A 15819-nucleotide genomic window follows, 5' to 3' on the forward strand; every position below is an offset into this window, starting at 1 on the left:
GGACCATGGTGTTCATTTCCGAGTTGGAGAAAAATGGGTTTATGAGTGTGTAGGGGATGAAATCAAGACTTATGTTTTTGATATGTGAAACCTGATGTGCAAATTATCCCTAACTTTGGAGATATCAAATAGGTAGTTAGATATGTAAGCCTGAAGCTCAAGGGAGAGGTCGGGGAGCATCACTGTCCTACAGGAGAGAGATTTACAGATGTGAAGCCCTTGGAAAGAGCAGGAAGAGAAGAGGGCTGAGGACTGTGACCATAAATTGTGGGGACAAGGAGGTGGAGATAAAGCCAACAAAGGTGACTTAGGAGTGACTTGAGAGGCAGAAGAAACACTCAGGGGGATGAGATTAGGGGAGCCAAAGAGGAAACTCTTTCCCAAGAGAGGGGCTTGTTCAATTGTGTTTGCTACTGAGAAGTTGAGGGAAAATGAATGCAGACAAGAGAATGTTAGATTTGCCAATGGGGTCACTCACATGCTTAACAAGGGCAAATTGTGGAGAAAGGATTTTGGAGAACTTTTGCTGTGAAGAGGAGCAGAGAAATAAGATGACAGTTGGAAGCTTATGAGGGATCAAAAGGAGCTTTTTTTTGAACGATGCATATACGTGAGCAGATGTGTGCGCTGATGTAAATGAGCACATGTGTGTTGATCGTAATTAAACACAGCATCTCTTCTAAGACATGCGACCTACATCTATAAAACTACAGTGGAGAGTGAAGTAATTATTTAATGAACATCTCCTGGTTTCTTGGAGACAAAATAATCATTTCACATATAAACATTCCTGGGATTTCTGAGCTATTTTGGAGCCTTGAGTGCTCCCATAAAAGTCTCTCTGGTGCAGTCCTCCACAGCAACCGAGGACGTGAAGTGAGACGAAGGGGTAGGTTTCCATTTCTTCCTAGAACTCATGCTGTCTTTGAGACAAGGGTCTCTCCTTGGTGTTCTACCAAGCATCAGTCAGATTGTTTGAATTGAACTGGAGGAAAAAATCTTGAGGAAAAAGATCTGGGTCTAAATATGTAATGTAGTATGAGTAAGGAATCTACCCAATTGGGGGAGGGAGTTGCTGATGCTGAAACTGGAAAACAGAGTGGCTCTATCATCGCCAGAGACAGGTGAGCCTGGCAAGGGTGGAGGCGGAGGTACAAGCTTTATTTCTCTTGTTCTTTCTTTCAGAGGCTATGATATCTCCAGAATCAGCATGTTATTAATACTTCTGACTTTTCCTCTCTTTGGCAATATAAGTTCATTTGCAATTTCCAAGCCATGCCTTTTCAAAATCTCAGGGGTTTTTTTTGTTTTTGTTTTTGGTTCCTTGGCAGGAGAAGATGGCAGAGAGGGAGAGGGAGAGGCAGGGAGAACTGGAAAGCTAGGAAGGACACAAAAGACAGAGATGAAGACAGGCCAAAAACAGAGATGAAGACAGACCAAGAAGCTATCTCTTATTCTCCTGAAAACCTTCCAAGGAAACACCAAACCACTCTAAGGATGCCCGAGTTGCAGTTAGCTCTGTACAGCAAGGTAAATATTCCCACTCCCATCTGAAGTGATGGCCATTGGGGGTAAAAATGAAAAAAAAAAAAAAAAAAAAGCACAGAGGAAAAAACAATGTTCTTTGTAATCATCTGTGTAATCGCTATATTTGGGTTTTTTCTATATGGAGAAAAATTCTTTTAGAGAACATATGAGTATCATGGTATTTACTTTGTTTTCAAGACAGGAACAAAGAAAGAAAAGAGAGAGAGAGAAAAAAAAAAAGAACTTTAGACTATTTAGAAATAGTGTAAATCCAGTGACATTCATGATATAAAATTCTGAATTTTGGAAGTTAGCTGTGCAGGTGAAATGTCCATCCCCAGAATGGCTGAGTAAATGATGTCCTTCTGCAGGGTGGAAAATGCATTGTCCCAGCACACGATGACAGTACAGGGACTGGCTGCCTGGAACACACAGTCCTGGAAAGGAGTCCTGTCAGTACCATTCACCGCTCGTCACCTCCTAGGACTGGTCCCTCACCCACAAAGGGTGTTCAATAAATACCTACTTAACAAAAAAATGGAAAGAACCACAAATTAATACAGCGCCCTCTCACCCTGGCCGGTTTGGCTCAATGTTAGAGCTTCGGCCCATAGACCAAAGAGTCACGGGTTCGATTCTGGTCAAGGGCATGTACCTCAAGTTGTAGTTTGTCCCCAGCCCTGGTTGGGTCCTGCGGGAGGCAACCAGTCGATGTGTCTCTCTGGCATCGATGTTGCTCTCTCTCTCTCTCTCCCTTTCTCTCTCTCCCTCCCCTCTACCTGATGATAAATAGAAAAAATATCCTCTGGTGAGGATAAAAACCAAAACAAAACAAAATAAAAAAACATAATATAGCACCATCTCACTTTTGCAAAAAGCAAACCAAAATAAATCCTATATATATGACAGTCACCACTCTGACCTATGTGTTTGCACATTTCTATTACTTTTAAATAAAAAAAAAAAATATAATAACAAGCATTAAAGAACATACAGTTCTCAGAAATACCTCAGGATCCATAGGAGGGCAGGTTAGGACCCACAGGGTCTGGAGAATTCTGAGGGGTAGGTGGGTTTCTATCTGCACCGCCACTCACACCAAAGCAGAGAGAATGACTGAGCCAGCCAGGAAAGAGGGACCCCGGGAAACTCATCTGAGGGGGATGAGTGCTCAGTGAGCCCACCTCATGAGCACTGGTGTCATTGGGAAGCTCGGTGTGGGTTTCCTCAAAAGAGAGAGCAGTCACCTGAAATGACTGGCTGCCTTCTGGAGCCAGATAGTAGGTGCCCGGGCAGCGGGCACCTGGACCTGACCATGGCTGTCCAGCGCTGGGAGAAGCAGCTGGTTCGGAGTCTCTCTGCTGGCAGGGGAGGGGCTGGAGTGTGTCTCCAAAGCAGGAGACAGCCAAGCTGAGCAGCAGGGGAGGTCTGGGGTAGTTCTGGGCCCAGGAGCCAGCAAAGCCAATTAACAACACAGGCACCACTCAGCAGTCTTGCACACCTGAGATGCCCGCGTCTCCCCTGGGTCAGTGGGAGGAGACTGGCACTTCCTCAGAGGAAAAAGCACCTGCAGGGCCAGGTGGGGTGGTGGCTCGTGTCCCGGGGGGGTCCTGGGAAAGTGGGTATGTGGCTTTGTGTGAAACTCCTTCATCACTTCAAACTGGGCTTCAGGCTTTTCCCATGCTGTCCAGTGCCAGCTCTTCAGTGGAGCATTTCCTGGTTTTGTCAGCAAGAGAGCTCTCTTCTAGCACCCACAGCCCTGGGCGCATGGTTCTGTGATGGAGACGACGATGATGATGTTATCACTATGATGTTGCTTGACACAAACTTCTCAGGACAGGAATGTGTCCTTCATCTAATGGATCTATTGAACTGAGTACTGGGTATGGTTCCAGTTGTTTTATTTCTCCAACTATTAAGATAGTGTTCTACTCTCAACAGATTTCATCTAATGAATGAAAATATATCACTTATCCTGTTCTCATAACTATGCCTTCTACCAAATCCAACAAATACTTAAGTAGCTGCTACGTGTCAGCCATGGTGCAGGTAACCACACATTACTCCTGCCTTTATTGGGCTTACAGTCAGTCTACGAGGGAGCCAGGGAATCGAATATAAAATTTTTTACCCAGTTTACATGGTATGATAGAGGAAACATAAAGAAGGGGCACCTGACCCAGACTTTGAAACATATCCTTCAGCTACCTACCATAATCTATAAATACGTTTACCTACATAGGTGACCTTTGAATAACACAGGTGTAAACTACTTGGGTCCACTTTTATGTGTCTTTTTTTCCCCAATAAATATATACACAGCCCTCCATTATCCCTGGTTTTCCCATCCACAGATTCCATCAATTTCGGATAAAAAATGGATGGACGCTTGGGAATGCACACATGTGGAGGGCCGGCAGTATGCATTGCTCTGTACCATTTTATGTAAGGGACTTTATCATCCACAAATTTTGGTGTCTGAGGGGGTGTTGAAATCAATCTCCTATGGACACTGAGGGATGATTACACCTGAGTTTTGGGGAAGTCAAGTTACACCCGATTTTCGACTGCACTGGAGTCGGTGCCCCTAACCCCTGTGTTGTTCAAGGGTCAACTGTATTCACATCTGGCCTTTCTTTTCTTTCTTAAATGTCTTTTTGGGTCTACCCAAGTCTCAATACAAAGTTATCATTTCTCTACTATTTTCAACATCTCTTTCTCTCTTTCTTTATTATGTATTTCCCCTCGGCCTAAAAACCTTATCAAAATATCTGTGATTCCATAAACAGTCTATCTTCACTATACATGCAACACTTGTTTTTATTCTATTTCTCTTTCCAGTCCCACTTAGGTTTTTTATAAAAAGCTGTCTACATTCTATTTGTCATCTCCCCTTCACATCTCAGCCTGATGCAGTTGGATTCTATCCCCACAAGTTTCTGGGACTGTTTTTGCCTAAGATCTCTGATAACCCAGTGGTCTTCTCCCTGAGTACTTTCCAGCACACACCTCCTAATCCTGCTATGACCTATGGATCTACCAGCTACATCCTTGTTGAAAGTCTTTGTTTAGGGCGGAGACACCGTCACTCCCGGTTCTTCTCCTTCCTCTCTGAGTGCTGGTTCTCAGGTGCCTTGGTTTCTGTATCCTGCCTACTTTTGCTTCATCTCAGAGTTCCAGCCTTGGTTCTCCAATCTTCTTCCTCCATGTACTCTCCTCGGGTAATAGCAACTTCCTTAACTTCAGCCACCAACATCTCTGACCTCTCTTCACTCCAGACCTTTACATTTATCTCAAATGCAACAAAGCCCAATCTCAGCTCATCAACGGGACTCGATGTCCTCCTCCCGAGTCCTGGCTGCTCCATTTGTGCTCATCCAGTGGAACCTGGGCACAGTCCTTTTCCCTTCCACTTGCACCTGGTGACAAAGACCCATCTGCTTTGGCCTCTAATCCTCATACCTGCATTTTATCAGTCTTCACTTAGACTGCCACTTGGCCTTCAAACCAGGCAGGCTCCCAGCACCAGTTCCTGCCCCTCCCATCCACTGTCCAACACGTAACCAAAAACATTATTCTAAATTATAAATCTGGTCATAACTCTTCTCTGTTGAGAACCCTTCATTGGTTTGGCAAAACCTTTATGAATTGCCTGGCTGGTGTGTGTGGATTGAGCATCATCCCATGGACTGAGAGGTCCTAGTTTGATTCTTGTCAGGGCACATACCCAGGTTGCAGGCTCAATTCCCAGTTGGGGGCATGTGGGAGGCAGAGGCTGGATGTTCCTCTCTCACCTCGATGTTTGAATCTCTCTCTCCCTTCCTTTCTCTCTAAAAAGTCAATAAAAACAAAAAAAAGAGACCTTTATGAATTGCACAATGGCAGTCCACGAGCCACATCCCACTATTTGTTTGTTACTTTGCCTACAGAGTTGGTTAAAAAGCGGAGTTTTTGCCCTGGCCAGTTTGGCTCAGTGGTTGGAGCGTTGGCCTGCAGACTAGAGGGTCTTGGGTTTGGTTCCTGCTAGGGGCACATACCAAAAAAAAAAAGCTGAGTTTGGCCCAGCCACTGTGGCTCAGTTAGTTGAGCATCGTCCCATGCACCAAGAGGTCGCTGGTCAGGGAACGTGTCCAGGTTGCTGGCTTGATCCCTAGTGGAGGGTGTGTAGGAGGTGGCCAATTAATGTTTCTCATCAATGTTTCTCTCTCTCTCCCTCTCTCTTCCCCTCTCTCTAAAAATCAATAAAAACTTACTTTTTAAAAAGCTGAGTTTTAAAAATTCCGAATACCTTTAGAAGGTATTCTGAATACCATCCAGTTCCAGAGTCCCCCTAACTGTCACCTGTCCAGGCAGCCTCAGTCTGCATTTCTCCTCTAGTTTCTGTACGAACCCTTGATCTCACGGATCAAGTTCTTAGCCTGCCTTGCTAATCTCATTTCATGCTTTTAACTCAGGTCCACTGATGCCAAGGCTCATGCTTATCCGCCCTACTAATTAATGTCACTTCTTTGAATCCTTGGGCTTATGAAATGTGAGAGGCTGATGTGATAATAGAGCAACAAACTCAAATTACAAGGGCGGAGTGGGTGTGGGTAAAAGGGACAGGGAAACAAAACAGGTGAGCAAAGGCAGTCATGTGGGAATCACATCCAAGGTTTGCTCTCCATTTATTTTAGTGCCAGGGTTAGGGCAGTAAAATGATAGATTTTTCCAATCCCTGTGTGTTACTCATCTTTGTAGCCTTAGCATAATTCCTGATCCTTGGCAGAGATTAAGTAAATGGCTGTTGCATAATACATGTTTGTGGAAGTTGACAAAATGTGGAATGTCTTGCTCTTCCCAGGCTACAATTTCCCTTTTTTTTGGGGGGGGGGATGTCTTTCAGTGTACCCACTGACTATTTAAGGCACACACTATATAGTGTACCCAGCACATCCACTTTCGCTATACCTCTAATCATCCTAATATCAAAGAAAAAACAAAAATGAAGCCATGGCTTGAAATAGTAAATCCAGAGAAAGAGAATTATATAGGAAAATAAAGGAAGAAGATGCTTTCTCCTCTGCCTTACTTTTCTACCATTTAGACACAAATGAAATCCATCATGTAGATATAAGTAATGTTATTGCTAAAACTAATGGCATAGGAATTGTAAATAAACAGTGAGATGCTATAATTTCCCAGGGCTGTGCAGGCATTTCCCTTGTCCATGCCATGGGTTTAAACAGACTGGTTGGCCACCACCTCCACTGTCTTGTCCCTCATCCCTCTCATGATGCCACTTTGCACATACCCCTTGCCTTTCTCATACAAAATCACAAACACACACAGACCACAAAGCAGTAAAGTTGACTTCAGCTGACTTCAGAGTCATCTGGAAAACCTGTCAAATACAGATTCCTGGGCTCTCCCGTTCTGAGATCATAGGGTGGGGCCGAGGCGTCCACATTTTAAACACATGTTCCTGAGCATTCTAAAGCAAACACCGTACTCTGAAATTGAGAAATATTGTCATAAAGATGAATATTTTAGAACATAGAAGATTTTCACATTGAGTGCTAAAATTTGCTCTCAGGTATAGTCCAATTCCATCATGATTACTTTCACAGTCCCTGCTGCTAAGTATTTTTTTATTATTATTATTAAATGTCAAAAAAATGTTGCTCTTGTCTTCTAATTGCAGTTACCACATCCTCACAGAAATAGTGCCTCTGTAACCTGTTTTATTTACAGATTTCTGTGAATGAGGTAGCTAAGCACCTGAAATATATACTGTGCAACTGTGCCTGAGTCTTATCCTCATTAAAATGATACTGCAGTCTTAGGGTCTTGGTTTTTTTCTTCACAGCGGGTTGGCAGCCATTCAATTATGCTGTAATTTGGTACTGCAGCTCACTTTACTTTAAGCAGTTCATCTCAATTCTGTTCATTATGTTCAAAGGCTTACTCTATCCAGATGCCAAGTTTCCTCTACTGGACAAAAGCATAACAGAAATATTTCTGCTTGGCAAGGCCTGGCGAATCTTTGGAGGCGTTGTCATGCCGTGGCAGAGTGCTAGTTAGGTTGTAATTTGCCTTAATTGTTCTTCTCACAAACAGCAACAATGATTACCTCTAGGTTATGGGCATTTAAGGATTTCTTCACAGCCACTGTAAAAACCAAACCACTTTCTGCAAACCTTACTCAGGACTAGACAGTAAAGAGCCTTGGATTCTGACCTTTTAGTGTATTGACCAGGTACATAGTTTTTAATGGGTTAAGTCACAAACTTTTCTATGTATCTGTGTGTGCAGATTAGAAACATGGAAATAGCTCAGAGAAATCATTGGTCTCTCATAAAACAACCAGTGTTCTATACGCATAATTTGTTCCACCTGCCATGTTTACAAGGCACCCCAAGGAGAACTAGCTTAAAACCCAGCAATCCATCTGCCTCCCAGTTTTAAGGGGCAATTATTGCCTCAACTAAGCAAAGAGGAATGCCCAGCATGCTGCTAGCCTTGCCAGGTGACTGATGTATGTGTCTGACTTCTCACCCAGGTCACCAGCTTTCCTAACAGTGGCCAGAGTCCTAGTACAATGACCAACATAATTAACTAACAAAAAAAGGAAGAGAGGCCTAGCTGCAGTGGGCCACGCCCAGCACACAAATCATAAATATGGGTTTAATCACTTTTCGTGGGCATGTTAAAACAAAAAACACAAGCAGGGGGTTTGAGGGAGAAAAGGTAGGGCAACTTTATGCCAAAATGTTGATTAAAAAAACTGATTGAAAGTAAAGGATGGGACATGAAAGCAGGTGTTTTGTTACTATTAACTGTACTTCCTTATGTATTCTTTTCTTTAAGAAAGTGTTAGTTAATATTTACTGAAAATATACGTTTTATTTGTTATGCACACAAAATAGGACCTGGCCTCCAATATGTACAATATCAACTTAATTGTACCCAACTAAGGTCCCAGTGACTAAGTTGAATACCAACAGGAAGGAATAGACTTTTTTTTTTTTTTTTTACCCTCACCCGAGGACATTTTCTCATCTTTTGTTCAGGTAGAGTGGGAGGGAGAGAGAGGAACAGAGAGAAAGAGAGAAACATCGATGTGAAAGGAACACATCGAGTGGCTGCCACCCACACGACCGACCAGGGCTGGGGACAAACTGCAACCGAGGTACGTGCCCTTAGCGGGAACCGAACCCAGGTCTCTCTGGACCGCAGACCGACGCTCCAACCCCTGAGCCAAACCGGCCAGGGCAGGAATAGACTTTTAATAGGAGAATGATGTTGGAGTACATTGCAAACACACACACACACTCACACTCACACACACACACGTGCGCACGCGCGCTTACAAGAAACCATTAAAAGAAGAGCTCTTTGGGGACACACCCCAAATGAATTGCAAAAGGTCACACACAACTCCTTTCTCAAATGAGATAGATACAACATACAAATTAGCATATGGAATATCAAGTCATTAAATGTTCCTTGTCAAGGTTCCCGTGGGAAGGAAAGGGGGAAGAGAATAGCATGTGGGAAGGAATAGAGAAAAGTAAAAGTGGACAGGTTACTTTGAAAAGAGTTTCCGGTTTTTCAATTTCACAGATCAGTAAAATTAAAAGAAAAATATGAGGGTGGGGTGGAGAACACATCCATTATCATAATTTTTTGGTTGTAATACAAATGATAGAAAAGCCAGCCTCTCAAAATCAAAGATAATGGTTTATATTAAGTAAATTTAACTTTGTGTAAACTTACTACATTATCCTTCTTTTAATAACTGAATATCTTAGCATATATGATGCTGTTTACAATTAATGAAATGCCTTTCATACAAATTTGGGGAAAAGAGTCTCTACTTTGCAGTTCTTCAAATGTAATTTTCAAATCAAATTGCATCTTCCTCTATCATTTCACCTCCGGATAGTAAGAATCCCCCTACCTCTGCATGTCCCCTTTCACGCCAGTGAATGTGATGATTTATAAAGAAGACAAGCTTATGCAGAATGATCACTGTAAGGTTTGAAGCTATGGAGGTAACAGACACCTCTAAATAACGTCAGTTTCATTTTAGCAGAGGATAGCTTTTGCAATGTTTGCATGTATCCTGGTCTCTGACTTAACTGCCATGATTAAGCAACCAACACACATTCTGGCCTTAATGTTAAAGTGGCTGGATTAAAACCAGCTGTTTCCCCCTGCTGGTTAGACTGTTTTACATTTTCTTCTGTACTGCCTGCAGCTTTAATGCTCCCCACTGTACCAACCTATTTATTTCCCATCCACCGACTGACCTTCTATAGCATCATTAACATGCCCCCAAAGGCCTTGCTCCTGTCCATTCTAGTCAGCGCAGCACTCGGAGTCGTTGTGGGGTTTGTTGGGGCTCTGCAGGAAAGGCATGCAAAGAAAGAAAAGACACCAACCCAAAGTTTGGGGAATCGCCAGCACGGGAGGACGAGCCCCAGGAAGGAAGGGGATCCCATCAGCAGACAGGATGCAAGGCTAAAGATGGAGAGGCAGGTTTATAGACACCCATCATTAGATGCTTCTGCCACTCAATTCTCAGCTAGTTAATGGCAGAAGGATCAATATCTACTTTCGATTTTCATGTACAGCATTATGGCCTTAGTGGGAGATGGGTCTCCTGGGAAGGAGTGGTAGTCCAGAGAATGGGTCTCGGAGACAGTGATTCATGACCCAAAGTAATAATTTTATTGGTCTGTCAAATATATTTTCTAAAATATATTTGGAGTTTTTCTTTTGTTTTGACCGACTTTTTTTTGTGTGTGTGATAATAGTACTCAGCCTGAAGTCAGCTACAGAGGAAATGAATATGTGGAGAGAAGATCAGTAATAGATGTGGAACTGAGTTATGTAAACAAAGACATGTCAGTTTGAAATGATATCCCCTGGGTTCATCCACACTCAGCCTGAGTGATCCCTGGGATCCAAACAGAGTGAAAGGGAACAGCTCTATGTTCTGCAAATATGACTCCAGCTTCTGAGGACCTTAACTGCTCCAGTTTGTCAGCTTTCTTCCTCATCAAGCAAACTATCAGTAGGTTTCCATTTTAAACTAGATTCATATCTTTCCAATAGCAATAAATATTAAAACATAGCATTTTGATATAATCTCTTTTTTCAGAACTAAGCAGATAATCTAAGGCTTTACAGAGAAAAATAGGCAGCACAGTAGTTCTAAAATACAAGTTATGGATGAAATTATTTTGTGAAAGTATATAATAAATCCAAAGTCACATTTTAAAAATCCCTGAAAAAGTGTGGCTTACCAATATTAACTATAATAAAATATTATATCCAGCTAAATTAGGACATTAACCACAGCCTCTTGATTCACATGTCCCTTCTCATAATGGGTTAATCTTCAAATTATATTTACCCTAAATAAGTTCTAAAAATTATCCGCTATGAAACATACTCCATTAATCATAAAAGAATCACTCATTTAATTTTTACCCAAATTCCTAATACTTCTCAAAGAATTCAAGTCCTTCTAAGTCATGTGCTTCAATGAGTAAGTATAACAGGCTCTGTCAAGTGATAACGGTGGCACCTTCCAGAGTTTTACAGAGATTTGTACTTCTACCAGATACACTTACAACTTTAAGAAAACTTCCTTAATTATGTGCCAAAACTGACATCCCCAAATAGTCAAGTTAAGAACTATCATTTGTTAAACACCTCTATAAGACAGGCACTGAGCTAGGAGTACGCTTAGTTATGTGGTCTCATTCAACCTCATGGCAACTCAACAAGGTAGGTATTATCATCCATTTTATGGAGGTAACAACTAAGGCTTAAGGAGGTTAAGCAACTTGCCGAAGGTCACGTAGTTTATAAATGGTGAAAAAGCCAGAGGGATTGATTCCCTCTCAGGCCTGGAAGATTACAAAGCCGGTGACCTTCCCCTCTGCCAAAACTCTAAGGGCAGTCCTGGGATATAAACCGCCTTGATCCTGAAGTTTAAGAGTTGCTTTATCATTGGGGATTCCATAAACAGCAGTCCACAGGCTTACAAAGGTTGTTAGTGTAAAATGCAAACTAATATATTTTCCAGATTTAACAATGAAATACATTCTTAAACAGTCATAGAAACAAGAAGTTAAAATTTGCATTGTAAATTATAAACAAAAATAACATATAAAAACAGGGATGAAACATTGGGTTCAACCATATGAAGCTGCTGTATGTGTAGGTCAAACAGCCAAAAAAGGTGCAACCATAGAACATTCATCCTAATAACAGAAATATAGTTCTAGGCTCTCAGGGGCCCAGTCTAGGTCCATTCACAATGTACCTATAATGCACACACTTCATACTGTACCTGAACAGAAGCTGTTGCTGCTAATGGTCCTCGCTGAGCGCCCAGAGCTGCTGTGGTTGAACTCTCTGCTCTCTTCCTCAGAGAAGGGAGACTCCGAGGCTGGGGACACTTTGTGCTGTTGCTGGGGCAAGTGGGGCCGAAGAATCAAACGGGGAATTCGGCTTCGAGAAAACTCCTTCTCATGATGCTGCACTCTCTGCTCCTTCTCAAAATTGGACAGCAAAGAGAAAAAAAAGGGAATTTGTTTCCCGTCGGAACCCCGGTCTGTTCCTTCTGGGCTCAGTTTCTAGGAAATCACATTTCTGAGTATTGAATCTTCATAGTGTAGCTCTTATCTCAGTTGCTGAAATGAATTCCAAAACTCTTCCACTGAGCTCACCTTTCTAATCAACCGGAGAGCACACACTCGAGCAAGGATGTGCACGCACGCACACACCCACAACCACACACTCTTCCAGCACGGGCAGGAAGGCCATTCCATGCTCCCGTGCCATTCTAACTCATCTTCCCACTCTGGCTTTTTCTGTCACATTCAAGCTTTCGGCTGTCTCAAAGGCTTTTTATTACTCCAGCACACTCTTGATTTCCTCTAGACTTCCATTTTGCTGTCCCTGAATTAGTGGTGACAATTTGACTTCTGTTATCCTATCTCCTTACATAGACTCCTATACCTAGGACAAGTCTCTCCTGAAAGATCATGCAGCCTTATCTTTCAAATCCCTCCTCTTCCGGCCAGGATCTTAATTATTCATTAATATCCTGGTACACAAGGCTGGTTGCCAACAGAAAAGCAAACAAAAATCCAGTACCCGGTAAGATGGCTCCACCTTTTACATCATGTTTAGCTTTTGTTTTCCTTACACGATACCCATGAGAAAAGATTTTTCTGGCTTTTCTTAAAAACGCAGCATTAAATACAGAGGGTTATGCCTTGGTTTTTTAAAAAAATGCATAAAAAGTACTATCTTGGCAATGTTAATCCAATTTTAAAGTGCTTTGCAAACCATTATCTCATTTGATCTTTATAACACAGGCCACAGAGAGAATACTGACTTATGTCCCTATTTACAGATGAGGAAACTGAGGCTAAAATAGGAAAGTGAAGATGCTTAGCCAACACAGCACTTAGAAGCATAACGGGCCTGAGGTCCAGTGCTTTTCGAAGTCACCACCACCCAGCCTTATTAAAATGGATTCCTAGGAGGAGCTCTTTGCAAAAAACCCACTGCTCCCTCCAACCTCTGCTACTGAAAACAGGCTTTGGATTAGGTAACAAACACTATTTCGAAACATGACCTCTTGCTCCTTTCCAGGGTGCTTACCAGGAAGGATTGCTGCCAAAGCACACGGCTCTGGGAGGCACGCACAGCGCAGGAATCGGAGGGAAAGCCCGAGCCGCGGGAACTCCTGAGGTCGCTCAGGCATCCAGCCTACCCAGGGGCAGAGCCGCACCCAGACTCTGGATTTGCTCTGCACATCAGTCACCCCGCAGGTAGCACACGTCAGCCCCTCGCCCAGCACACTGCGGACCCCGAACCAAAGCTGGATCGCTGACATGCTGGACCCCTTATTTCTCAGTCACCAACACATCAAATGGTTTTTAATCACATCTCACACACGGAGGAAATCAATTGAGAGCTAGACTCCAACCCCCAATTCGGGAGATGGGATTAACCCTCCAAAGGCAATTTTTACGATCCTCCTGTCAATCCCCCAAATCTGTTCCTCCAGTACCACCTACCCATCTCATCACCTGAGCCAACGGCCATCTGCCCCCCATGGTCCCACCACCCCCTTGTCCCTGTTCACCCTGCCTCTACACGCCACCCCCTCAAACTCGCACCTGGCCGCTTCTCGCCCGGTCGTGGCCACCTTTCCTGTCCCCCGGCGCCCAGGGACACAGCCACCCGCGCCCGCACGACGTGCCCTCCTTACCTTGGTTTCTCGGAGGGGTCCCATCGCGCTGCTGTCCGCCCGCTCCTCCTGCCGCCGCTGCCGCCGTCCAGGAGGAGGCACCTGCGTGCACGGGGCGAGGAGACCGCTGAGCCGGCGCGGGCTGCGGGGGCGCTGCTGCGGGGCTGACGCGCCGCCGCCACTGCCGCGGTTCGCGCTCGGCTCCGAGGGCGCGCCCGGCCGCCCCGCCCCGGCCGGACACGTGGTGCGGCCCCGCCACCCGCGGCCACCCCTGGGGCGCCGCCCCCTTCCCTCAACCTCCCTCACCTGCCGGCCCCGCGCGCTCGTCCGCGCCTCGGTTCGCCCCGCCCGCCCGCCTGCGCCGCCGACACGTCCCCCCGGGCCGCGCGTCCCTCCCTCTCTGCGGATCCCGACCCGAAGGACGCAGGCAAGGCTCCAAGCATCTGCATTTGGGAGGGGCCCGACACCCTCCCTCCTCGGGGCACCCGGTATCCGGTTTGAAGGTTGAACACGTCGGATGGAAGAGCTGAGAACAGCGGTGACATCACTAGGAGCCAACATGGAGCAGGGGAAAGTTTTTTCCTCGCGGCTGCTCCCTGCCCTCTCCAAGTCAACATACAGCTCCCCACAATTACCTCGCCCGAGAGAGACAGGGCGGGCCCCCCTCCACCCGGACCCCAGCCAAGCCAATGCTGCAGGGCTGACACAGCATCTGGGTTCCGGGATCTCAAAGGCTGCGCTTCTCGCTGGGGGATTTGCATCAGAAGGTCCTTGGGTTGGCAGCGCAACGCCCCAGGCAAAGGACGACAAGGCGGTTCCCGCCGGACCAGGGAGCCAGGCTGTGTCGGGAGTGAGCGGCCTTTTCTCCAGCTCTGCCCGCAGCCGCTCGGGAGTGAGCCCCAGACACACTGCTATACGAAGGAGACTGCACTTGAACTCAGAAAGCCAGGTTCAAGACACCACTCCACTCCCTTCAACTGAGTACCTTCATGCCTAAAGTTCTTGACCAATTCTGAATAAACGACATCTGAACCTTGACCTTTTCGAACTTTAAGTTTATCCTAGTGAAACTGAGGGATGATGATGATGATGATAATAACAACAACAACAACAATAATAATAATACCTACCTCAAAGGGTAGCTATGAGAATTAGATGGGGAAAACAAAAGAGCTGTACCCTACTGATAGAATGAAACTTTTCAAAGGACAGTTAAGTCACCCCCAGGTTGTCCATTCAATATTTGCTGAGGCCTCTTACATGACTGACCTCATTTGTGAGGCAGACAAATGTATTCAAAAAAGCTCCAAAACCTGTCCAAATGAGGCTCTGAATAGGGACCACCAGCTGGATCACAGGCCTTGGTTTATTTTTATACTGGGTGTACTTACACCTAACCTGGTGATGAAACTCAACATGTATAGTAACTTAGATGCCATTTATTCAGACCTGGGGAGTATTCTAAGTAGCCATGTGGGTGGGGAACAGCCTGATTCTTACACCCAAGTGTCTGTCCTACATGGGAGGACTATGATCCATAAAAATCATATCTGAATCTTCAACATCCCCATTTGTCTGCCCTCCAAACAGCATTTTCCTCAGTCCTCAACTGTCAAGTCTGCAAATGTACAGTGTGGGTCTAGAGAGAACCTGAAATCAGAAGATTAGTGGAATCAATCTGCCTTTTTCCTATACCTCTGAAGAAATTTTACTCCATACAACGTCATGCCTTTTCAATCTACTTAGCTCTCTTAAGCAGTGAGGTTGGTTAGAATTCTTTATTTGGGAGGAAGATGTGATTAATTAATGCTTTCTATACTCATAGCTGTCTCAGATATGAACTTCAGGAAAGTGATGATCTACAATGACTCTTACAGTTTATTATTTCCAAATTTATGAGCCTGAGCACATATACTGTTAGACAGGAATGGACTGTTAAGGTCACAAGGTGCTTCTGAGTTCCTTGCTGAGAACTGAGTCTGTGCAGCAGAAACATCCTCCTTTGAGCTATCCAATTCAGGGTCATTCTT

The 15819-nt window shown here is 44.5% G+C and overlaps 1 protein-coding gene across 1 annotated transcript in view; it reads right to left on the bottom strand.

The window, feature by feature from the left end:
- The window catches only part of SYBU (syntabulin), a 73356-nt gene extending 59471 nt beyond the window's left edge, over positions 1-13885 (bottom strand). The window contains exons 1-2 of the mRNA XM_036263915.1: positions 13811-13885; positions 11876-12077 (exon numbers count right to left, since the gene is read on the bottom strand). Coding sequence (XP_036119808.1) covers positions 11876-12077; positions 13811-13834 — 226 coding nt within the window. The 5' untranslated portion in view covers positions 13835-13885. The remainder of the gene's footprint in view (positions 1-11875; positions 12078-13810) is intronic.
- Between the last annotated feature and the right edge of the window lie 1934 nt (positions 13886-15819).

The sequence above is a fragment of the Molossus molossus genome, unplaced genomic scaffold, assembly GCF_014108415.1.
Source record: "Molossus molossus isolate mMolMol1 unplaced genomic scaffold, mMolMol1.p scaffold_m16_p_16, whole genome shotgun sequence".
NCBI classification, from domain to species: domain Eukaryota; kingdom Metazoa; phylum Chordata; class Mammalia; order Chiroptera; family Molossidae; genus Molossus; species Molossus molossus.